Source organism: Enhydra lutris, unplaced genomic scaffold (assembly GCF_002288905.1).
Source record: "Enhydra lutris kenyoni isolate GAN:26980312 unplaced genomic scaffold, ASM228890v2 scaffoldscaffold7, whole genome shotgun sequence".
NCBI classification, from domain to species: Eukaryota; Metazoa; Chordata; class Mammalia; order Carnivora; family Mustelidae; genus Enhydra; species Enhydra lutris.
Window position 1 is genome coordinate 19,282,998 of NW_019154091.1, and position 27,388 is coordinate 19,310,385.

The following is a 27,388-nucleotide window of genomic DNA, read 5'->3' on the forward strand; positions in this document are numbered from 1 at the left end:
CACAATATATTCAGAGCACTAAGTGAGAAAAATATGCAGCCAAGAATACTATATCCAGCTAGGCTATCATTGAAAATAAAAGGAGAGATAAAAAGCTTCCAGGACAAACAAAAACTGAAAGAATTTGCAAACTCCAAACCAGCCCTATAGGAAATATTGAAAGGAGTCCTCTAAGCAAAGAGAGAGCCTGACAGTAGTAGACCAGAAAGGAACAGAGACAATCTATAGTTAACAGTCACCTTATAGGCAATACAATGGCACTAAATTCCTACCTTTCAAGAGTTAACCTGAATGTAAATGGGCTAAATGCCCCAGTCAAAAGATACAGGGCATCAGAATGGACAAGAAAAACAAGACCCATCGATATGCTGTCTACAAAAAACTCATTTAGACCCAAAGACACATCCAGATTTAAAGTGAGGGGGTGGAAAACAATTTACCATGCTAATGGACATCAAAAGAAAGCTGGGGTGGGAATCCTTATATCAGATAATAAGACCATATTAAGAGATGAGGAAGGACACTATATCATACTTAAAGGGTCTATACAAGAAGATCTAACAATTTTTAAATATCTATGCCCCTAACATGGGAGCAGCAAATTATATAAACAAATTAACAATAATATCAAAGAAACACATTGACAATACAACAATAGTAGGAGACTTATACACCCCCCACTCACTGAAATGGACAGATCATCTAAGCAAAAGATGAACAAGGAAATAAAGACTTTAAATGACACACTGGGCCAGATGGACATCACAGATATATTTAGAACATTCCATCTGAAAACAACAGAATACATATTCTTCTGTAGTGCACATGGAACATTCTCCAGAATAGATCACATCCTGGGTCACAAATCAGGTCTCAACCAGTCCAAAAAATTGGGATAATTCCCTGCATATTTTCAGACCACAATGCTCTGAAGCTAAAACTCAATCACAAGAGGAAAGTTGGAAAGAATTCAAATACATGGTGTATCATGTACAAATACAAATACAAAGAGTATCCTACTAAAGAATGAATGGGTCAACAAGAAAATTAAAGAAGAACTAAAAAAATTCATGGAAACAAATGAAAATAAAAATACAACTGTTCAAAATCTTTGGGACACAACAAAGTCAGTCCTGAGAGGAAAGTATACAGCAATACAAGCCTTTCTCAAGAAACAAGAAAGGTCTCGAGTATATAATCTAACCCTACACATAAAGGAGCTGGAGAAAGAACAGCAAAGAAAGCCGAAACCCAGCAGGAGAAGAGAAATAATATCAGAGCAGAAATCAATGAAATAGAAACCAAAACCCACTCATGAGGGATCTGTCCTCACCAACTAATCACTCCCCTGCTCCCCCACCTCCTAATAACATAATCTATGGACATAGGAATTTGGGGGGGTACATGAACATTCAGACCACAACAACTTCCTTCGGTCTTCTTGGTCATCTGCAGTGTGAGAGGTAGAGAATATGATTTGTGGAAGATGGAAAAGCTAGACAAAGGCCAAGGTGAATGAGAAACCTCATCTCTGGACTTGGGTTCAGAGTGTGAGGGCTCACAAGACACAGGATATATAAGCACAGGACACCATGGGGACAGTCTTGCTGCTTGCTAGCTTTGTGACCTGGGCAAGTTATTTTATACCTCTGAACTCTGGGTTTCTTAACTATAAAGCTGGAATATAACCTTCCACATCCATATGATGTTTAAAAGTAAAATCCTTATAGCTAAATTTTACCCTTATTTTACTTTTACTTTTTTTTTTTTAAGATATTATTTTTTTGACAGAGAGAGATCACAAGTAGGCAGAGAGGCAGGCAACAAGTAGGCAGAGAGGCAGGCAGAGAGAGGAAGGGAAGCAGGCTCCCTGCTGAGCAGAGAGCCCGATGTGGGGCTCCATCTCAGGACCCTGGGATCATGACCTGAGCCGAAGGTAATGGCTTTAACCCACTGAGCCACCCAGGCGCCCCTTATCCTTCTTTTTAAAGATTTTATTTGAAAGAGAGAGAATGTGCACATGCACCAGCAGGGGGAGGGACAGAGGGAAAGAGACAAGTAGACACCCTGCTGACACATGGGGCTCAATCCCCAGACCCGGGGATCATGACCTGAGCTGAAGCCAGGCACTTAACAACTGAGTCACCCAGGCACCCCCAATTTTATCGTTAATAAAGCTATCAGGCAATATGTAATTATGTTACTATGCAATGACAATTTTAACAAGATGATCAAATTTTCTGCCAGTTTGCACCTTGTCTAGGACCCAAGGTTTTCTTGTAACTGATACCTGAATGTGCCATACCCAAGTCTCTCAACCGAACAGGGTTGTGCTTTCTTCTAGGATTATGACTAGAGAATCAGGGTCTTCTAAATATGACCATTTTAACTAAATGACCTATGAGGCAGAGAACGGGCTATGCTTGGGCTATTACCTAACACTTTTCTACAGTTCATCAATAAAACAAAAAAAAAATATGTCATCTTTTTTGGAAAGCGGCAAATCAGATGTTACAGGCAACCCTTAATATTATTATAACTATTACATATTAATGATTATTGGTTATACATTAGCCTTGATGTGTCTCTGTTTGACTCTCAATCTCTCCCTTTTTCAAACTTTCTCCAATTTCTGTTAAAATCCATGACAGCGTTAAGTTGTGTTGCTATAGATTTTAAAAAAGGTTTACACGACACATTTGTTATCAATGCTTTATTGTTGAAAACAAAATTGAAATTCTCTGGCACATAAAACAATTATTTCTACAAAAGGAAAGCCTACAAATCTTGATAATTTATACAAATAACAGTTTCTCAAAAAATAAAACTTTAATTTAGTAAACTTGTCTTGTGCTCTATATTTTTAGCACTGTCTACAATAATCCACCATAAATCCCTGAGCGGAGACATTTTTTGACCGTGATCTTTAGTCCCCCCCAACCTCCCCCCACATTGGTCAGTTACTAAGCCCAGCCCTGTAGTGAAAGGTGTCAGGGACATTTAGCTATTAAAGATCCATGCATTTTATGACACAGGCCCAATTATTAATGCTACTTGGGAACTGGGTCAAAATGAAGTGCCTCTACTGTGTGCAATCAGCAAACCTATTAAGAACCAAGTGTGTGAAAGGAAGAACATGAACAACAAAAAGACATAAAATGTTAAGACTAGGAAGTCATCATAGGTCAATAACTATTTAAATAAATAAAAATGTTAGACATTGAATTTATCTCTATATCCTTATATTAAATTCCTTATTTATTTACTTACTTTTTTTTTTAAGCAATTGCCAATGCACTAGAAGATGAAAAATACATTTCAACCCACATTTTTGGTTTGACCACGGGTTTGCTGTTGTTAAATGTTAAATATCATTCTGAAAACACAGTGATTTATTTATAATTTAACTTTTGGCCCCTTCCATGAAATGTTTACGAAATAATATACACATTAGGAAGGTGTTCTTATTAATGCCATTAACAGACCTCTCTCACTACATCTGCCCTTCTTAAAAAAACACTAATGCCATAGGAACACTACTTTAAATTCTTCATCCCACTTTACTCAGATATGTAGGGAAACATTTAAGATATGGAGAAAACATAAGATGATGTATTTGTATGTCCAGCCTCCTTTTAGTGGGGATGCTGACCGATATTTACATGAAGTGTTAAAGGAAAGGAGGAACAGCTCATTTTCAGTTGCAAAGAACTGACTTAATGAATCAAGTTTTGTTTTATTTTGCTATGGTAGAATAATAAATAAATAAATATGCAGGGTACTCTATAGCTACTTTCTCTATGAAGTTGATAATGAACTCTTTTGCAAAGTTAATTTTTAGTAGTAAAGTTTCCAAGCCAAAAAAATGTTCGATAAATGTTTTTCTCTACTTCATTTTTACTTGTGTAATGATCACTGAAGTGGTTACTAATAGGTAAAGTAGTAAAATACCAGTATGCTAGTGAAATTAGTGTTCAACTGTGAAAAGCACTTGGCAGAAGACCTAGAAACACACGGGATGATGCTATACTCTACTATCGCTTAAAATAGGTCATTTTTTGATGTCTTATAGGAAGAGCAAAACACAGTAAAAATTACTCCTTAAAAACATCAGCATTGCTGTTTAGGAACCTATTAGAAAGGGATTAGCATTTTATACCAACTCTTTCTAAAATATAAAATCATTGGCAGCCATTATGATACACTTCTTTGTGCAGACTGGATTTTTTTAGTCAGTAACATCTGGGAAGCACGTAGCACCTTCCCTTTTGTCTAACAGCTGCTGGTTATATCCGAACTAGATCACTTTTAAGCTCTTTAGATGTAATCCTTATATAAACATGTGCATTAACCAGAAAGAGCCATTTCAAAAGCCTTAGAATTAATACAATGAATTCTCCAAGGCAGTTTGGGGGAATATGTTGGTGACATTAAAATAAAAAATGCCTGCCGACACTTTTAAGGTCTCCCCAACCCGTCCTGCAACACCAGTGTGAAACGTATTCAGCTCTGCTTAGAACATGAAAAGCAAATGCTGTCCAAAAGAAATGAAGACTGTGACATCCAAATCATAAAATATTATGTGCAATAGTCAGGAAATAACTAGATTCTGACAGATCCTGATGTACTTTAAAAAAAAAAATTTCTTTTCCCCCTAAGTTTCAGAAATTGATAAGCAGGCTGTCCGGAAGAGGGAAGACAGCAGCGTCAGGACAACTGGCCAGCTCACTGGGATTCACACCACACTTGAATCATTCCCTATTAACACTTGATCTTAATAGCTTACCAGGGCTGAACAGACCCGCTGACTTCCTCTCACAGTGTTTAAGTGTTTAAGGAACAAGATAATTTCTAAATTAGCTTTCAAAAATGAGCAAAATTTGTAACTTAGATTCCCTCCCTCCCCCCGCCCCTCCCCCACCCTCCCAATGCCATAAGATCCTGTTTTAAGTGCTCTGGTTTATAGTTCTATGGGTAACAATTACATCCTTCAGGAGGTTTCCAATGTTCCCCTTTTTGGTGTTAACGGCTGTGCCAACAGCGAAGTGAATACTCCCAGAAGTGGCAGTGACCTCAGTGACCTCTGCCCCCGTCTTGAAGTCCATACTAGCTCTTGTCACAGCACTGCTGGGAAGTTCTGTTCATTCATGAAGCCAGCTTCCAAATATGGAGGAGGGCGAGGTACTGCCCTCCAGTGTCAAGTCTTGGAAGTCTTTAAACCTTGCTTCTCCATGATATTCCACAGTTTGCGGAGATTGGACTGCGTGATGACGTCATCTGGCTTGAGCTGCAGCGCCCGCAGGTAGTTGGCCTCAGCCTTTTGTAGCCGGCCATTGAGATGGAGAATAGCCCCCAGGTTCATCAGAGCTGCGGGATACTGGAACCAGAGAGAGGGAGGAAAATGATTAAGAGTCTTGTTTCAAGCTTTCCTTCATGGAAGACAAAAATCTTCATCCACTTATGCAAATGATTCCCTTATGTCTGGAGGCATTTTATGGAAACAATTTAACAATTTATACAAAATAGACCAAGATAACTAGGAAGAAAAAAAAAAAGTTTTCAAACAGCTGGTGTACTTTGTGCTTTAAACAGGGCAGGCAGCTTGAAAAATATTCTTCTTTAATGAGAAAGCATAGGTTACATATGAAAACCTAGTAACCTAGTCAGACTGTACTTTTCTGAGAAAAAAGGTAAAAGTCCTACATTTTCAGATAAAACTGCGCTTTCCTTTTTCAACTCAATGCCAAGAAATGTTAAGTTGGAAAACCTGATAAATCTACATCTACCCACTCTTTGTTTCCTCTCCTTAGCAATATCCCAGGCCACTTAGGCAAACATAAGTAAATAAGTTAAAAATTTGTAAAATCTTACTGAAGTTTTCAGGGTAAAAACCCTGAAAAAAAAATTCAAATGTAACCACTAACATCCTTTCCAAATCTAATCCAAGTAGTTTAATGAGACAAAGATCTCCTTTTGAAGACAATCTTTCAAACTTCTAATGGTGAATGTTTATTATAAATACAGCAAAATAACAACATACCAAAACAGATATAATATAGTACATAAAAATATAACTTCTGTAAGAAAAGTTTTAAATTATTTGCTTAAAAGTAGTTGTGATTCTCCAACACAAAATTTTTTGTAATGTGTGATATTTGCAATACAAAACTATCATATGAAAGGCCAAGTTTAAAAAAAAAATATATATATATATATATATATGAGTTATGTACCATTAACTTAACACAATGGTCTCCATCCCCAAATTCTCAGACATTCATTAACAACAAAAAAGTCCTTCCCAAAGGAAAAAATACTTTGCTTCCTATCTACAAATAAAGGCTGTTCTGCTCTTGTCTTATTGCTGGAACTTTCTGGCTAACAGAGCAGCTAATATTTTGGCACTTACACAAATGCATATTTCAGATATCAGATAAAACTAAAAATGTTTATGCTAAGATTGTGTTTTCATTTTGCAGATGGTGTCAACTATTAATTGTCCTGACAACTCTGTGATGCAGTGTAAAATAATTCACAATTATTTTTACAATTCAGTATTTTCACAAAATGTGTGCATTTTTCAGCTAAATTCAAGTGACTCCACTCTTTACTGTGGGGAAAACCATTATTTCTGAACCAAAAACAATGCTGGGGGCAGGGCTGAATAGCTCAGAATAAACCAACTGTAAAGAGAGGATCAGATTTGGATTTTAAGAGGTCTGGATTTGAATTCTTGCTCAACCACCGACTGTGATCTTGGTGAGGTCCGCTATCATATTTTTCCTCCTTTTATTCTGCTTGAGGTATACAGCACATGCATATTTGTGATTTTTATGCTGTTATACATACTTTATAATTTTTATTTCAATGGCTACATAATGTCTCTGGATATATAGCAAAATTCTCTCAAGTCCTCAACTATGGGGCATTACTTTCAAACTTTTCTACATCCTTTTTTTCTTTTCCAAAAATAATATTGCAAATATAAGCTATGCCTGACCTTCAAAAAACTTTTTGGTCAGGATGACTCCATACTTATCAAGGAAAATACAGATGGTCAATTTCTAATTTTAAGTCCCAGTCCAAATAAACACAGCTCTAAATTACATGTACAATGAAGCTCCACCCTGGGAACCCAAAATAACACCACCTACTCTATCTTCCCAAAAGAACTTTGTTATCATTCTGCCCGTTATTATCTTGAGTTTCTTGAAGCCTAGACACATTTCTCAATTATGTTCCCTCACAGAGCTTAGCACAACTATCAATAAACAGCTACTACACTAATGACAAAGTGTGTTCACAGTCTGAATTACTAGAGATGCTAAGTAGATAAAATGTTTAGACTTCCGCTATCCTGAGTGGGAAGAGAGGATATGGGGAGGGCGGACTCCAGTTGGAGACCATTCCTGGCTAACCAGAAATAGAAGAGATCCAGGGACGGGGGCTGTAAGAAACCAGATGGCTCTATGGGGTAGTCATTATTTCTTGAATCATTTTTGTTATCAAAGTATCCGTGCCTCACTATAATTACAATTCAAGGGATTATTAAAAACACTCAAAAGTCACAGAGTCACAATGCCTTGCTTCCAGTGCCTGCTCTGCCCCAGTACTGTGTGCACTCAGACAAGTTGAGTGAATACTTGAGACCTCAGCTTCTTCCAGAAACGGGATGATAACAGTACTTGCTTTGCAGAACTGCTGCTGAGATTACATGAGAATACAATATTATGGGCTTTTCCCTCTTCTCCTCTGTCTCCTTATCATCTCAAAAACACAAAGCCGAAACTTCTGCCAGTGACCATGGAAAAGCCATGCTGTGGATCTGTGGCCTGGCTCTACCACCCTTCCCAGCTCCGTGGCCTTTCTCAGGCTAAAGCTGGAAGGGAGAGATGTGAATACACGGGGTGAAGAAGGCCCAGCCACAGAAATAGGCTTTACTATTGTTACTAACTCACAGCCCGGGAGCTTCTGTCCCTGGAACACTTTGAAGACACCCCCCTACCATCAAATGATGAAAAGGGAAAGCTGAATATCATTCTAAAAAAAGCACTATTAGGAAGTTTGTCATCAAAATGAGTTCTGAATGTGAATTATAATAGCATTTTTGGAATAACTTCAATTTTGCATTATCCACCCTAGCATGTTGTTCATTAAACAAAAATAATCAAAATTGACATTAGGAAGTTAAACAGAGCCCATAAAAGTTTACATATACTCATTGTGCTCCTTAAAGAGTAAAAATCCAAGTAAACTAAAAATGTATACATTTAAGAACATAATATTTTTAAGCAGCTAGTGATTTCTATGTTTAGATAATAACATTTTAGTTTGAATATATCTATCTTACTAGAATAAAAAAGATTTTTATTTTAAATACCTACAAACACCTATCATTATGCAATGCTTTTTAAAACATCGCTATAGGGACACCTGAGCGGCTCAGTCAGTTAAGCATCTGCCTTCGGATCCAAGCCTGATCTCAGAGTCCTGGGGCTAAGCCCCGCATGGGGATCCCTGCTTGTCAGGGAGCCTACTTCTCCCTCTGCCTGCTGCTTGCCCTGCTTGTGTTCTCTTTCTCTCCGACAAATAAATAAATAAAATCTTAAAAAAATAAAATGAAACATCACGATAGCTTCTCGCTTGAGTGAGCGGAAACTGAGGGAAACTGCATGTATGCCCAAACGTGATCCAAGTAACAGGTTCTACTGCCTTAGATAACAGCTTGGAAGTTTCAACAGTAATTTTGACATAAACAGTTTCATGTGTTTGTTAAAAATTTACAAATAAAACTAGATGTAGGTTACTTTTTGTTATATGGTTGTTTTCTTTCTTCAAAGACAAGGCATCCCAGCAGTGACCAGCGGTAGCTTACTGGATGCCCAAGGGACTGAATGCCTGTAGGTCTTCTAGCCTTGCCTCTAGTTCAGGGAGAAGCCTCAGCATCCCCTGGGAGTTTGGCAGAAATGCAGAATTTCAGGTACCAACTAGCAAATCAGAATCTGAACTTTAAAAAGATCCCCAGGTGTTTTGTACACTCATCACACTTTGAGAAGCAGTGTTCTAGAGGTTATTTCCTGATCTTAGGTCATATTACTGTCCAACTTCCAAGTTTCACATGGGAGGATGAAGTCACTTACAGAACAAAAAATATCAGATCAAATGTCTTTTCTCCCATGAAGTGAATTCTTTTGGTCATGCCATTATTTAAAGTAGTAAATGTTCAAGTGAAACTTTATTAACAGAAGCTGTAAGTGACTAAATAGTAATAGACAGGAGGGGGCATAAATAAAAAGCCTTTTGATAACCAAGTAGGAGCAAGTATAAGTTTGTGAACAGAATTAAAGACTTTGTAGCCATATAACTGAAAGGCAAGAGGTCCAGGTGACTGGCTGTCTGATGACACACTGGTGTCGTTTCTCTCTGCCTGCTGTGACTCATGGGCTGAGGAACAGAAACCCAACCACAACGGCTGATGTCTTCCCTCACACACATCTTTTATTAAAGACAGCTGATGAAATTTTCAGCATGTTAAAAAAGACAGTCAGCAGCTTGCAACCCAGTAAAATGGAGCTTGTGGCTCCGTACAACAAATGATACTGCCTCCCACTTCACAGACTAGAAAGGAGAACCAGACCTTTCTTATTTCCTTGAAAAAGACAGATGCTGTACATCAAAAGGGCTGACTGGTAGCCATACCGAGGCAGCAGATGACGGCTTTTTCAAGTCTCTGGGGAATTATGACTTTATGGTTACTTGACTGTGGTCTTTGGCTTATTTCTCCAACATTAGAGGAAATAAGCAAAATTCTAGGAATAGGTGTCTAATGGGGTGGGGCAGAGCAAAGGCAAGATTATGCAGGACTGATTCTAGTCTAACACCTCCCAAGGAATTCAGGTGAGCTCACAAGCTATCCCGAGCACACGGGATTAGTAGACAAAGTTATTTTCCTGACCTTTGCCTATTATGTAGTCTTGGAGACATATCTATAGAGGAGGAATAGTAAAACCATATGGGTGATTAGGATTGGGCACTCATTTTCCACTGAGAACAGGACTAAAATGGACAACTTTAGAGAATTTGGGTAGAACCTAAAAAATGGAAAAGAGCTTAGTTGAGATGGTCTGATAAGGCAGGAGTTGGAAATCTACACTACAATTGGGTCTTTTTTTTTTTTTAAGATTTTATTTATTTATTTGACAGACAGAAATCACAAGTAGGCAGAGAGGCAGGCAGAAAGAGAGGAAGGGAAGCAGACTCCCCACTGAGCAGAGAGCCTGATGTGAGGCTTCATCCCAGGACCCTGGGATCATGACCTGAGCCAAAGGCAGAGGCTTTAACCCACTGAGCCACCCAGCCACCCCAACAATTAGGTCTTCTTATCCCATAAGTGCCTGTGAACCACTTCCCTTTGGCGAGGGTAAATCCAAGTCAATAGGCAACAGAAGCTTTGAAAAAGATGAAGATAGAAATATTTAACCCATATTTCTAATTTTATAAATCTGCTTATTTCCATTCAGAGTGTTGCTGAATTCATCCATATAGTCGTATATTTACTATTTTATGAACTAGATAACTTTTGAGGAGGAATTTCTGAGGTTAGCCTTATCCAGCTACTAATTAATACGCTAAATTTGGGGGATGTTTTCAAGATAACCACCTTTAACTTCTGAATATAATTTGCAAACTTAAATGACTTTTCCAGGCTGTTCTTAATAGATTCTCTTTTTCAAATAGTTACTAACTTAACGAAGCCTACATACTATCGTTCAACTGTATTCATTCAGTTGAAATTGCTTACCCAACTGAATTTATTGACACAGTAACTGTACCATGATGCTTAAAAAGTAATGGTATAAACTTAAAAAAAAAAATTCACGAAAAAGAGTATTTACACATAATTTTAAAGGATTTCTATTTATTGTGCCTTGTACAGGTAGATATTTAGTAAGTAATTACTAAATTAAAGATTATCAGTCAGGCTTATGAAGAAAAAGTATCAAAGTTTTGATAACTTATTCCTGCTCTGCTCCAATATCATTCCTCCTCCTCTGTCTCACTGGCATGCTTAACAGTCAATGCCAAACTAGGAACCTGAATAAATTATCCTTGATTCCTTGCCTTTCTTTATATACACACATATATGTACATCCAATTGTTAAATCTTGACTTTACCCAATTATCTCCCTTCAATTTGTCTTCTAATTCTTCTTGGTCCCTCTCTCCCTACTTGTTTTAAGCCCTAATCACCATTTCTTGGATTATTTAAATAAAATTATTTTGAGAAAGAAGAATAACAAGTGAATGGGTAGTTGAACAGATTAAGAGGTGACAGATTAATGAATGAACACATGAGTAAAGCCATGTGCAGGGTTTTTACTATAAATATTATAAGTATACAAACAAAAGCTTCAGAGAGTACAAGAAAAACTGTACTTGCCTAACAAATGAAACTTTATAAAGACAACACAAACCCCCAAATATCTCTTGCTATCATACTACTGAACTCACTCCCATTCTCCCAAGAAAACCACCATCCTGAAGTTGGTTATCATTCCAATACACTTCACACTTTTATTTTTTTTTGTACCCATAATAAATGTACAATCTTCTATAAGTTTTGATTTCATAAATTTGTCATCATCCATCATGAGATGTCATCCCACCAAGCACACATAAGAAACCTCAATTTTTTGCTCATCATTTCGTTTTTCTGATTTATCCATGTTGATATATGTAAGGTTCAGTTCATTCATTCTATTGAATGACTACCCATTCTCTTAAGGACGAACTTAGAGATTCTTTAAAAGACTGCCATCCATATTCTTGTGGCTGTCTCTATACATACTTATTGGGAGAGTTTTGAAGACTGGACCTGCTGGATCACAGAGGATCTGCAACTTTGGCAGATGTTACCAAATTCTTCTTCAGTGTGGTTGTAACAAATGCGTCAGCATCAACATGTAACAGGGGTTCCTTTATTCCATCATCCTCAATGATACTTGACATTGACTCTTTAATTTTTGCAAATTGAAAATGGTAAAATAGTATCTTATTCTGTGTTTGACTTCTTTTCCCCGATTACTACAAAGGCCAATAACATTTTTGTGTTTATTAACTTTTCCCTTTTTCTTTTCAGTGGTCCACCTGTTCTTTAGCAATTAGACGGAATTTACCCAGGCTGAAGTTTTAAATGGATTCTCACTGTTTTTCAAATAGTTAGTGAATAACTTAACAAAGGCTACATTCTATCATTCAGCTGTATCCATACAGTTGAAATTGCTTACCCAGTTGAATTTACTGGAGCAATATGGGTTGGCACCTACACGGTGGTATTTGGAAGGGAATTACACAGAGCTCCCACCACCTCAAAACAGCTCCAGATAGGACTGTCTGGTCTAGTGTTTTCCTGGTCACTTTCCCAAGACAGACTATCGGATAAGCACTGTTTCTAAGATGAAAAATCTGTTATGCACATAATGGAAAATCCTCGATAGAGGTGCACTTTCAATGTGGGTGGGAAGAGGACAGAAATCTGGGCAGTAGAGAAGAGCCACAGGATCCACAACAATGTCTCGCAGCAATGCTGGGGAATCTTGGACGACGACATGTGGGTGAAGGCTGGCAGCTCCTAGTTAGCCCCATACAGAACTGACTTTTCTTTATGGCCTGTTTCTCTGTCTTTATGTTCTTTCTGGCTTCCTTATTAGTTATTTTTCTTAGGGACAAGAAAATTTAAAGCAAACAGTGTGCTTCATATTCTCCCTCTCTTTATCACCCTCCATTTTTATTGCCACTGTCTTCTATATATCATCTCATCTGTTCCTAAATTCTGTCAGTCTCCTTTTGTCCTTCCATCTTCAATTCTTGCTTTGCCCCAATCTATCTCCCACTAGACCATTTGTCTTTTTTAAACACAAGTGGGGTTTCAGAGGGTCAACCTGTGCCTACAGCAAAGAATTCACACTCTTTAGCTCAGTGCTAAGAAACCGATTACTACATGGCACCCAAAAGAAGCCCTCAATATACCCACTGAGTGAGCCGTGTGAAACATCTATTTCTGCCATGTGCAATTTTGGGCATCATTTTTTATCAGACTGCTTCCCTGACAAAGCCCTTCTTCCATTTTCTTTCCAGCCAACTTCTCATTTAAAAAAAAAAAAAAAGAGTTTAACAATCTCTTATTCATAGCTTACTTCTCTATGTTCCCCTAGTACTGTCTACATACATTAATTGCAACACTTACCACAATGAATTATATCTACTTGTTAAAAGCATCTGTCTTCTTTGCTGGAGAGTGAAACAGACAGTGAATTTATTTTTACTGTCTTTATAGTGCTAGTGCCAGGCTCTGGCATATGAAAGAAATTCTCAATGAATGCTTGCTGAAAGAAGAAAAAAAATTGATTTAGCAGAAAGAGCTGACCTAGAAGAGGTGAATTCTAGCCCGATCTCAAAGTAACTTAATGAACATTTATTAAGCTCCTACTATATGTCAAGGTTGCTGTCAGACACTCTAGAAAAGTGCCAAACAAGAACAGTATTTTTTTAGCCTGTATAGAGTCTTAGCTAACTTTAACTGCACATTTGGCATTTATCACAAACCGTTTATGCCCCTCAAATTTATGAGGTCTGTGTAACTGTTATCCATTCATTGTTCTAAGTATGGTTCTAAGCACTACAGGAGACTTCACAGATGGAGTCACTGCCCTCAAGATGTTTACAGTCCAGAGCATGGATACAAATTTTTCTTCTACAGAGAGGAATCAGACATGTCTAGAAGGGTGAGCTGTGGAGGAGAGGGGAGATTACTTCCTTATGGCTCTGAGGCTATTAGACAAGACGAATTGTCAGGTTGCTTCTAGTCTTTGATTCTTCCAAAATGAGAATGGCATACAAACTTTTGAAACTGGTTGTCACGTCAAAATCAACTTGTTACTTTTTAGAAGTGTTTTCAGCAAACTGCTGAGAACAGAGCCAACAATGGACAGAAACCCTAATAGAGAAGAGTCTGTATTTCAATTAGTTCGGAGATTAAGATGTCAACAGTGAGAGCCATGCTGTAACCTTTTTGAGACCAAATCAAAATGGGCGAAAAAAATCATATTAAAGAATGAAATACTGATACAGTCAACTAAAAGATCTGCTACAAAATTCTGTGATAAGACAAAAAATCCACATGCACTGCTATAGTCTCAATTCAGAAATGACAGTTCTTTGTAGTCATAGTTTGACTACAATCATATTTTGAATAAAGTATCTCTGCAAAAAGATTTACCAAACTGTACACATAGCAAGAGAAAACAACATGGGGGATTTATCAATGGCAAGGCAAATTCTGACAGATAATAGAAATGATTCATTGTGATTCTCAGTTTCAACACAGTATTTGCGTTTTTGAAATAGCTTTGAATAAAATAAAAGAGGTACAGGTAACAAGCAACACACAACGCTGTATTAAGGGACTAGTTTCAGTATCTCAGTGACACATTTTATCCTGTGTGCTAAATCCTTCTCTCCTACATCTGCCCCATCCCAGCGGGTGTTGCAAGAATGTTCATTTAACTTTTATGATGGATGTGATTACCACAATGTGGAGTGCTATTCATTTCTATGGCAATCAAAATGCCAAAAGCTGTGGTTTGGGGGATAGCAAACAGTGATTGTAACAGTCATTTCAAAGGTGGTAGTTACTGCTAACAGAATTTAAAGTGCACATACTAAATTAAGACTGTAACTCAGAAATTATTCTTCACTGGAGATGATTCTATTTCAAAGATAGGTTTTCCTGATGTCCTTAATTTCCTAAGAACATCTCTCACATGATCTAAATGGGAAGCTTGGATTTCAGGCCATCTAAGTGTCACTCATGGCTTTTATAAAAGGCAATCAGTACGCTATTTATCTTGATTGGCAATAAGCACGTAGTTCATTTGAAGTAAAACTATAAATAAAAGTTCTACGTAAGTAAGAAAACATATGACTTAAACTGCATGCAGATTAGAAGAATGAAAATAAGTAGAATTTAGTGAAGGTTAACAACCTTAAAGGGATGAAATCTGGGAAAGAATCTGCACAACAGGCAAAATCTATCTGAAAAACACCAAGAGCTGTATTTGCCCTTACGAATGCGGATATCTGCTACAAAAACCTACAACATCTTCTTTTCCTTTTCTTTGAACCAAATTCCTTGTCTGTTTCCAAGTGTGATTTAAGCAACATAATTCACTCTACACTTGATTCGCTTCTTTTTGGTATGAAGGGGAGGGAAGAACATGTGCATGCTTTCTCAATCATAACGGTATTACGCAGAAGGATTTCCAGCTGTATGGACCATCCACATGTGTATGTGTGAAGCGTGAGTTTGAATATATCTAATAAAACGATGCTCATTCCAAGGAGTTGAAACATGTCCCTGGGGTAATTATGTTGTTATTAAAATGTATCTCAGAGATACGCTGGAAGTTGAGATTTGAGTTTACAATACTTAAGAACTTAATTGTCATGGGAGAGAAAGGCTGAGAAAAACATTTTTTCTTTTTTTCCTTTATTCTTTTTTTGGAGGGACTGGCTTTTTTGCCATGCAAATGGATCATCTGATTTTTTTTTTATTTTATTATTATTATTTTTTTAAAACACAATGCAGCAAGAGCTATAGACATACTACAATTGGGTGTTGCGTTTAAGAAGTTGATGGGCACTGGGTGTTACACGCAACTGATGAATTACTGAACTCTACATCTGAAACTAATGATATTCTGTATGTTAGCTAATTGAATTTAAATACAAAGAAGGGACATACTACATTGACAAAATCCAAGTTACAACTGGGGTAAAGATTCAACAGATGCCATGACAATCAAATTCAGGAAAATGTTTTTAACCTATGTATGTATCACTTCTCCAACTGACTTCTATGTTTGTCAATCAACAGATGTGATCAGATGGAAGTCAACTGAGAGATTCCACTTTGCATATTGTTGAAATGACAAATTCCTGAATAGGCCTTATCGAAAATAATCATTAAAAAAAAACATGGACATGAGCATGTCAGAGACCTCAAAACAGTAGATTAAATGAAATTTAGAGTAGGCATACATGCTTTAAAGATGAGTAAGACATTTTTTTCCTTTGACAAAGCAGATAGAGTGAAGAAGCAGGATTCATTCAAGGGTGACAGTGTCACTCAGATCAATCACATTTCAACATGACATTAGAAGGCAGCAACTGTCCACCCACAGAATGAATATGAAGAAATATGTTTCACAAAGAGTAGTGACCATAAGCTTCACACACAGCAAGTGAAAAGTTTTGTTAACACTCTAAGTTAGGATGACCAGATCAAACATAGCAAGCAGGGGTAAAGCAATTCCTACAGAAACTATAAATCTTTCCAGGGACTAAAAATAAAATGTAAACACACTGCCTGATGCCTGGCATTCTATTTGCACTTTTATAGGACCAAGACTTTGTTGATACATGCTTGGAAAAATAGTGATGCAAGGTCTTCACACATCATTTCGAAAAATATTCCATCAGGACACACCAATCAAGGTGAAACCATGCTGACTCCAAACCAATACACTTGCCAAAATGTCACACTTGCTGAAAATGTAAAACTAAACATAGCTTGTGTGTATCTAAACTTATGGCAAATCAAGACAGGTTGAGTGGCAGAACTTCTGCCTCTCACACAGTATAACCTCACATAGTACCCTCAAGATCTCCACATTCAATCACAAATTTTGCCTTTATTTTTGAAATGTTCATACCCAAAATTGCTACATTCAGACTGTATCAATCATCTAATTTCGAGCCTGTACAGTTAGCACATTTTTATATCTTCAAGATGGTTTTAAAGATGGGCTTGATGACATTTTTCTGCATAATAGCTTCCTAAATTGTATATGATATGATTTTGTATTGCCTTTACCTACTCTACCATTGTCTTATCTTTTCTCTGAGAAACTCTATTTTTTAAAATGCTACACCCTTATTTTCTTGCCTCCCTTCCTTGGTCTATTCAGTTAATATAAAACAAAGAACCAAGCAAATAACAAGCAGTCAATAAAGCAATCACACAGATCCAGAGTCCAACCAATTGCTGGCCTCAGATATATTTACTGGATACTTATTTATTCTTATGCCACAAATAATAACCCAAATGAAACTTGAAGAAGGAAGAACAAGATAAAATATTTTGAACCCAATGACTGATACTCATATGCTAACTCTGATTTCTTTTAGACTTATCTTCCATACTGAGCTAGGGAACCAAAATGATTATGTGATACATGCCAACTATATTTATAAAAATCACACAGTAATACATTTTTACCTCCTCAAAAAAACATCATTTTGCATTGGTAATACAACAACTTTGAATAGTGATCTGATATTTAACTACAGAAGAACTTAGCCACATATCTCTTCTACCAAGGATTCATGTTGAACAAGTAAAACACAAAGGTCTTTTCTAGAAGTACAAGAAAGGCACAGCTTTTTAATTCTTCCATATAAGAAACCAGAAGCAAGATCTTTTTCTGTTATTACATGTTAGTTATTCTTAAAACAAATTATCTTATTAATACTTAGCTAACTAATTAAGTTGTAAGCCATTTATCTCATAAATGTTTAATGTCCATTACATATAGTAATTAAATCCAATTTCGGTATCTTGAAATGGCTCACAGAAATTAAGCTATGCTTTAATGCCTATAATTTAACACTTTTATTTACTTCAGTCAAAGACAGAAGTTGAAGAACTTTGTTAACTTCTTTGGTTCATCTGAGAGAAGTAGGAATGAAATGGTAATTGTAAAGTCAATATTCTTAGGAAATTGAGTCCAGGATGCTATGGAATATGATCATTTATAGCGGCCATGTGGAAAATCAGCCTCCAACAGAGCAGCAGGAGTACCTTTGGCTAATCTATAGGTCTGTTTAATTCCAGAACCTGGGGAACAATGGGAAGCCAGAAAGTATGTATGGCCATCCCATGAAAAGGGGAATGGATGTATGAAGCTATCTCTTACTAAATAAATGGGATTTAGGGAAGATGAAAAAATTATTTTTAACAAAGAAATAATAATGAAGAATTTAATGAGAAAGTCATGAATGGACCTTTTGCAGGCTGCATATGGTTAAAATGCTATCTTAGAATCCTTGAAACTATAACTTCTAAAATAACTGAGTTCTTCAACTATCTCATCCCTTATAGCCAACTTTATTTCTTTTTAAAATATAATTTTTTCATTCATTCAAAATCTAATTTTTGAGCACCTACTTTGGGAATTCAGCAGTACACAAAACAGTTAAAAATCCTGTGCCTCACGGAGCTTATTTCTTATTTTAAGACACAGATAATAAACACAAAAATATAAGCAAAATATATAGTATATTATATTGTGATACATGAAAGGATAAAAAATACAGCAAGCGCAGGTTGAAGAAAGGTATGTAAGGAGGCTGGTCAACAAACCATAGCCTGGGAGTCATATCCAGCCCAGCCCTTTTACTCAAGAGGAAGAATAATACATCACAGCACATGAAAATTATATAAAACTCTAATATCAATGCTCATAAATAACGTTTTAATGGAAAATAGCCACATTTAATCATGTACATATTGTCTACAGCTGCTTTCATGCTACAAAAGCACAACTGAGGAGCTGCAACAGAGACGTATAGCCGCAAAACCTAAACTATTTACTGCCTGGTCCACTGCAACAAAAGCTTGCTGAACCCTCATATACAATATTAAATAAGAAGATTTCTAAAGGTCTTAAGAGAAGATGGCATTTGAGTGTAGAACTAAGGAAGGCAAGGGAGTAAACAGCACAAGAAGTGACATGGTCTGCCAAGCTTTGAATGCTGTTTTGAAAGCAGACTAATGAAGGAGTTGACTGCAGTATTATATAGATCAACAGTGATGTCGAGGTCTTTGACAAGGATAGCAGCCGTGGAAGTTGGCCTGTGCAATTAGAAGAATGAAACAATTTGCTGCAATGGGAAAGACCATGGGACAAGAAGGCATGGGAAGAAGATCATGAGTTCAATTCTGAACTAGTAGCTTTGGGGGGGGGTTGTCTCTACAAGTACAGATACTAAGTAAACACTGGGTAGATTAGTCTGGAGTCCGAAGAAGAGATCTCAGCTGGAGATTTAAATTTGGGAGCCATCAGTATATCAATGCTATTTAAAGCCGTGAGAGGGGATGAGATTCTGAGAAAGTGATGATACAGAGAATAACAGGTCAAGAAAAAAGAAAAAAAAAAATCAAGGTCAAGAGATTGGATAGCTGGGAAAGAACAAGCCAGAGGGATGAAGGTTAAGAGGAACCAGAGCTAAGAATCTGGAAACCAAGTGAAGAAAGTGTTTCAAGGAGGAATGAGTAATCATCTGTGTCAAATGCTACTGATAGGACAAGTAAAATTAGAACTGAGAACAAATGGATTTAATGTTGTTGAGTGCTGTTCCAGTAACTTTGACAAGAACAGCTTTGGTGACATCATTGGAGAATAAGCCTGCCTGGAGTAGGTCCAAATGAAAATGGAAAGTTATACTATAAAGGGAAGGAGGAAAATGGAGTGGTAGCTAGAGGCATAAATTGGTTTGAGAGGATTTTTGTTTTTCAATTTGGGGAGAGATAACATCATGTTTAAATGCTGATGGGATATTTCAGCAGAAAGGAGAAATTTTTTAAGTACTTTTTTTTTAAGTACTTTTTTTTTTTTAAGATTTTATTTATTTATTTGACAGACAGAGATCACAAGTAGGCAGAGAGGCAGGCAGAGAGAGAGGAGGAAGCAGGCTTCCCGCGGAGCAGAGAGCCCGATGTGGGGCTCCATCCCAGGACCCTGAGATCATGATCTGAGCCGAAGGCAGAGGCTTTAACCCACTGAGCCACCCAGGCGCCCCAGGAGAAATTTTTTAATACAGGAGAGACAGTGAAAAACAGGGAGAGTGACAGAGAGGCAAGTAACTGTAGGACTCTTGTCCTTCGATAGTTAAGGACAGAGGCATCTAGTGAAGAAACGAAGAGGCTGATTTAAGCTAGAAGTAGAGATAGTTTATGACAGTAGGAAGAAAGATATCATTTAAAGGCACAAATGCAATTGGATGGTTAGATGGGGGGATGGAGGCTTGTGAAAGTTCTGATTACTTCTGCATTCTCGATGAAAAAGGATGCAAAGCTGTCAGTTGAGTGGGATGATGAGGAAAAAGATGTTGGAAATCTTAGATGCGAGAGTAGAATACGAAGTTATCTAGACAACTATCAAGACAGAATGGACTAGATAATAACATGACTGCTACCCAGCACTGAAGACTCACTTGAGGCCAGTGATACTGAACTTTATAGTTAGTTGTGTTTTTCTCTAGCTATGTTTAGCTTCAAGAAGCAGACATAGAGCAGGCAGAGAGGGATGTAGCTAGGTGTCGATTTGGTCAAGGATGATGAGACAAAAAGAAGCAAAGGAATGATTACCGTGACCGATCTTGGAGTTTATTTAAATAAGAAGGTATGTGAGGCATAATGTGGTCAAGGACATTGAAACACTGGTGATTTAATGGATTGTAGATCCTGGCTATGGGCTGAAGCATTTGGGATGTTCGTGCCACAGCTGGAGGTGGTACTCAGGTTGTGGGATGTTTGAATGAAATCGCTGAGTTATAGAAAACACTAACCAGGCAAGAGGGCTCCCTTAGGAGACCAAAGTTGGTAAAGTATTTCAAGACTCGTAAAGTGATAGGTGATGCGGGCAAAAGAGGGATACATGGGAGTTTAATGGGGATTAGATTCTAGGCATGGTGGATGACCTGTGAGAACTGGGCCTTTTGGGATGATTAAGATGATCTTGACTATAGCAAGGAGAAAACAATACAACAGCTTTTTAAAACAAATACTAGTGAAAATAGCTTTAGTTAGGATAACTGTTTTAGTAAAGTTAGGTTTCTTAAAGATATGGATAAATAAGATGTGGGATACACATACAATGGAATATTACACAGCCATAAAAAATAAAATCTTGCCATTTGCAATGATGTGGATGGAACTAGAGGGTATTGCGCTAAGTGAAATAACTCAATCAGAGAAACGGAATTATCATATGATCTCACTGATATGTGGAATTTAAGAAAAAAACAGAAGAACACAAGGAAAGAGAGGAAAAAATAAAACAAGAAAAATAAAAGATATTCTCCACTTGTTAACAACTAACTTTATGCATTAAAATAGCTATTATTTAAGACTCTGGAACTTTCACCAAGAAAGCAAGCAAGGCACCAAAACATGTCCCAAGATGTTTCTAATAATTAACACATTTCTTAATTTTGTTATTAGATTGTTTTAGGAGCCTTGCAGTTCACTTTTTATCATCTTATTTTTCCTTGTACTTCAATAGCTAGCTAAAAGCAATACTGATCACATTTTTATTTGGTGTCAAACTCAATAGCATTTAATAGATGAAAAATAAATGTTTATGTTAAGTAAATTAAAAGAACCATGGATTTAACATGATAACCAGTAGTATTATTTTATAGTTACAAACTAACTTCAGTATTCAGTGTGGTGATTCAAATAGTGATTATCTCTTGTGGGGAGAGACAAGGGGATGAGATAGGGAAGAAGCACGGAGGTAGATGGAAGTTATTGGCGATGGTTAGTTTCAGAGTTCCAAGGAGTGTTCCATGATGTTCACAAGCACAAATTTCATTGTTTATTATTATGCATCTTTACTTACATAATATGTTACTATATCCTATGTGTTTAGTTATTAAATTTGAAATGTATTGTAATACCATGCCTCTGTTGGGCTCCCCCATTGGCATAAGACAAAAAAAAGTCCCACACACCCAGGGAAAAATTTCCCTTCCGCCATATATGTTTGGCCAAAGTCAAGTGGGGATAGGTGAATAAGATGCTGCATCATTCTAGGCCCCAACATGAAACACACAAAAATCATCAGTCATTAGATGATGTAACATTCATTCATTCAGACTTATATCCATGTTTGCTGTTTTATTTGCTTGCCGCTCCTTCTTGTATCATAGCTTCTCCTTTTGGAATTTCTATTCTTCCTAAAGCAGAAGCTTCTAGAAAATGTTTCTTTAGTAAAAGATTATTGATGGTAATATTTTTCAATTTTTGATTATATAATGTGTCTTTCGACATTGTTGAAAAATATTCTCAGATGCTAAGAGAGTATTACAGAAATTTTCTTTTAACATCTTTTTTTTTTTAAGATTTTATTTATTTATTTGACAGCAAGAGATAGAGCAGGAGGGGAGTATAGAGGGGAGAGGGAAAAGCACACACCACCTTGCACAGGAACCCGATGTGGGGCTGGATCCCAGGACCCCGGGACAATGACCTGAGCTGAAGGCAGATGCTTAACCATCTGAACCACCCAGGTGCCCCTTCTTTTAACATCGTAAGGAGATTATTTCATTATCTTGTGTCTTTCAGGGTTGTGCTAATTTTATGTGTTCTTGTTTAAATTAGCATTCCTTCATATGTAAGTTTTCTTTCTGGTTGCTTTTAGGTTATAATCTTGCCTCTGGTTCCCTATAATATACAATGCTGAGCCTGCATACAGATTTCTATTTATTTCTTCAATTTGGGATATATTATATCATCCTAGAAAATTCTGGGATATTCACTATTCTGTTCTCAATGTCTGCGTTCTGAATAGAAATACCTATTCTCATTGTATTCTCCAGTTTTCTTAACTTCTCCTTCATATTCCTCATTTTTCTTTTCCACATGGCATTCTAGGTAATTTGCTTGCATGTATCAATTTCATTAATATTCTCATTTGTCATTATAACCTTTGAGCTTTGATTTCAAGAATTCAAGACCACTCTACTGTCTATTTCTTAACTATGTCATAAAGAGCTATTCCGTATTCTGTTTCTGACATTTCAGTATCTGTAGTCTTTGAAGGTCATGGTGGTTACTTCCTTTTTGTTTTCTTTAACTAATTAATTGTTTGGTCTTAATCTGAGGAGTCCAGAAAGCCTGAATTGGGGATGCTTTTCTTCAGAGAGGATGTGCATCTACAAATAGAGAATATGACCAACCTAATACCACCACATCCCTCCTTGAAGGTCCTGATTCAATTATAAGCCCTGTTTCAACGCACTGTGTGCAGGCACAGATTCATTAACCAGAAGGCACGTCTGCTAAGGGGCTCCAAGCTCAGGATAACCCTGCTCCTACAGGTGACTTGCCATGCAGAATCCCAAAGTCCAGTTCAGAGTTTCTTTTCTTTCCTTCTTTTCTTTCTTTCTTTTTTTGTTTTGTTCCTCATCCTCATTCCCTCTCTGGAAGAGTAGTTCTTACCTCCTCCTCGAAAGCCCAACAGCATTTCAGAAGGAAAAATATTATTCTATCCTCTACCTGGGGAGAGAATTTCTATGGTCTGCTATGCTGACAAGAAGTAAAGGTCTTTGTGATTATAAAAATCATTGAAATTTTGACAGTTTTAAGAACTGACTTCAAAATTCAAGAGCATACGAATGGAAGAGCTGGTCAACAACAATTACATAGTCTGTATCCTGTATGTAACATCAGTCTAAATTACAGGGGAAGGAAAGTGGATCTTGCTCTTAGAATGTTTTCAAATTCAAGGGAAGGGAGGCAGTGGCAAATACGGATAAGCAACATCAACAAAACCATACAGAGAAACACTTTGGACATCCTCCTGGAATGTTACTCACTTTTGGCAGGACTCTACTCTGTTTAGCTTATAATCGAGAACCACGACACAACCCACAGTTTATTTATCAAAAGTATGTAGTGCTTTAAAAAAAAAAAGTACATAGAGCTTTTCTTATAAAGAGCACTTATCATCATGGGAATAAAAGGTACAGCATAGGGAATGAGGTCAATGGTATTGTAATAGGGTTATATGGTGACAGATGGCAGCTACACTTGTGGCGAGCACAGCAGAATGGATAGAGAAGTTGAATCTCTGTGTTGTACACCTAACACTAATGTAACGTGTGTCGACTATATTCAAATAAAAAACAATTTTTAAAAAGAGCCTGGGTGGCTCAGTGGGTTAAGATTCGACTCTTGATTTAGCTCAGGTCATGATCCCAGGGTTGTGGGCTCAGGCCTTGCACTGGACTCTGTACCAGGCATGGAGCCAACTTAAGATTCTCTCTCCCCCTCTCTTTCTGCCCCTCCCCCTCATAAATAGATAGATAGCACTTATCACACGCTTGACTGCTTTGCGTTTTTTACACAATCCATTCCTTATATTTCATGGAAATTTTAGTTTGATATTATGTTGTCAGTGGAGCAATTCTACCTTTTGCTAAGATAAAATCTAATTTCAGTCTCACGAAACGAGAACGAAGGAATTTGCTTTCCTCCATCTATTCTCTTTCTTTATCATTACGCAACAAATTAGAGTAGCAAGCACTGCTACTTCAGAGAACACATACATTTATTCCTTCCTTCATCTACAGAAAGAGGAAAAAAAAAGCCACTTCCCATGCTGCCAGGATTGGGGTTCACAGGATGGATAAGGGTTCATGTCCTACTTTCTCTGCTGTCTTAACTCAAATCAAACTTTCTCATGTGGACACAAATGCACTTACAGGCATATATCCTTCAAGCGGCAAAGTTCTACCCAGGAGCAAATGTCAATATACAAACTGGTCACTTATGGATTACTGTCAACTGAAATATTTCAAAATTATCCTTACAACATTGACTTGTTACCTGCTTTCTACACATAAATTCCTGAACAGTGTTAGCTGGCTGTTAAACATGGCAAATCATTTCATTCTCAAAATGCCATTATTTGTTGAATACATATTGTATACAAAGCCTCTACATCTTCTTTAGTCTTAGTGTCTTAATATGGGTCAAAAACTCTGTCTGTTGTCACCAAAATCATCACCATCATCATATCATTATTTATACTACAGGTACCTTACATTTGCTTCCTATTTTTAAATTGTTTGAAGCACATATACTCACATGGTTTCATTTCATTTGCAACTGGCTACAGAAATTTGGATCTTAAAGGATAAAGTAAGTTGTTCAAGGTAACACCACCAAAATTCAGTATTGCTGGGCCCAAACCCCAATTTTCCGCTCCATTTCCACTTCCCTTTCTACTCTACTATTCCAATTTATTAAGATGGTGCTTGTTTTCATTTTGGCAAACACTGGTAGTTCATAATGTTTGTCATAAGGATTTGTCATAAGGTACATTGGGTTGACAATATCCTATAAATATAATTTAAGGGCATAAGGCTAACTGAAAGATGGAGAGAATGACAGAGATACAGAAAATCTATTTGCACCAACGTGGATTTTTTATGATTTTTCTGAAGCATACTAAAACACATTTGTGTCATAAAACTATTCTTAATATAGCTTTTATTTCTTGCTTCATGTACTCTGAGAATAAAAATAAATACTTGGAGAAAAATAAAATTTATGTCTTTACAACTGGCTCATTGCTCACAAACAGTAGGGTTAAAACCATACTGCGTAGGTATTGAAAAACAAAACACTGCTGTTTGTGATTATTAAATCACACCAAATATTCCATTGAATTTTCATCTTTGAATGCAAAATAATGTCACTAGCAATCATGCTAAATACCTGTTATTTTAATGTACTTAATTTATAAATTTGCTTTCCATGACGTCCTATTGAATAAAGATTGATTAAAATATGATCAATATTATTTTTTAAAAAGTCACTAAAGTATGAGGAAAGCTAAGATTGATAAACGTGAACAACAAAGCAATTCAATAACAAAATAATTGGTTAATCAATTAGAAACATCTATAATGTGCTGGTAGTACCATGCTTCCTTTCTAGGAGACAGTTCCAGAGGTTTCATGGGAGCTACTTCAGTGTTTATTAGTGTTAGAGATGAAAATATTACCTTAAATTGCAGCCCATTCTTGCTAGCATCTGTTAGGTGAAAAGAACCATTTTCTAGATAAGTAAAATATAGAATAGATCTACATACGTTATTTAGGAAGCATTAACAAGATGTTGTTTTATCTACATAATTACATTTTGTTCAGATAGATCATTCTTGCTGAAAATCAGAGAAAGACCTTAGATTATAAAGGTGTTGATAAATTCATTTCCAAAAGAGGAGGAAATGTACCAAAAACCGTGTGTGTGTGTGTGTGTGTGTGTGTGTGTGGTGTGTGTGTCTACACACACACCACACACGTCTTCAAGACGGCAAGTAGGAACAGCTCTGGATTAGTAGTAGGAAGAACTGGTCTTCTATTTATTTATTTAAAAGATTTTCTTTATTTGACAGAGAGAGAGAGCACACAAGTAGGCAGAGCAGTAGGCAGAGAGAGAAGGAGAAGCAGGCTCCCCACTGAGCAGAGAGCCTGAAGCAGGGCTCAATCCCAGAATCATGACCTGAGCTGAAGGCAGACGCTTAAGTGAGCCACACAGGTGCCCCAGATCTGGTCTTTTAATCCTTACTTTCTCATTTCTTATTCACATAACTTTGCAAAAATTATCCAACGTTGTCATGTCAGTATCTTACATGAAAACAAAAACCAAACCAACCAAACAAAAAAAATCCCAGCAGAAATAGCTGTCATTTTCCTTACTGGATATTACAAGGAATAAGTAATAGAGTCGGTATACAAACACTTTGCAAGTTTGTAAAACTCCACAGAAATGTTAGTTATTTTGTAGCATATTACCAAAAGAAAAGCTATAGTATTTCAGTGGTAATTTGCAAACTTTGAGATGTTACTTCCTTAGCAGAAAAAACATAAATCAAGAATGAAAATACATTATTTATAAGGGTAAGGTAATCTAAAATGGGAAGAAAATCAACAATTTTTTTTCTTTTAATTTGCGGGATATAAATTCAATATTTTGTGAATTCTTCAGCTGAAGAAGAACAGTATTAGACCTTGGAGAATCTCTTAATCTAGTTTACTCTCAAGAGGCATCCAAGACACATAAATATCTGTGCATAGAGCATATATACAAATGTATTTCTTTCTCCTTCCTAATGCTGGAAGAATTTGGACTCTAGGAAAAAGTAAAATTTATTGAGTAGCACAAAGAAATTCAAAATAGCATATATTTAAATGTTGGCTCTAAATCACAAGTGTACACTTAAAATCCAAAATGAGTAGACTGTCAATATTGTACACAGTAAGAATTTTATTATAGAGAAAAATTAAATCGTACTCATTTACTTGCCTATGGGGTTGTTTCTATTTAGTTTATAAAATTTCACTACTATTATAAATCTTTATCATAAATGCCAAAGAATAACACCTACTGTGTAAGAAAAGAGAATGAAATCAAGCTTTTAATCAAGAAATTAGGATCTCCCTGGGAAAAAGTTGGGAGAGGAAACTATGTCAT

General features: G+C 36.7%; 1 protein-coding gene across 1 annotated transcript in view; it reads right to left on the minus strand.

The window, feature by feature from the left end:
- Positions 1-4,926: 4,926 nt before the first annotated feature.
- The window catches only part of LOC111142132 (transmembrane and tetratricopeptide repeat containing 2), a 429,660-nt gene continuing 407,198 nt past the window's right edge, over positions 4,927-27,388 (minus strand). The window contains exon 12 of the mRNA XM_022495112.1: positions 4,927-5,377. Within this exon, the coding sequence (XP_022350820.1) occupies positions 5,198-5,377 (180 nt within the window). The 3' untranslated portion in view covers positions 4,927-5,197. The remainder of the gene's footprint in view (positions 5,378-27,388) is intronic.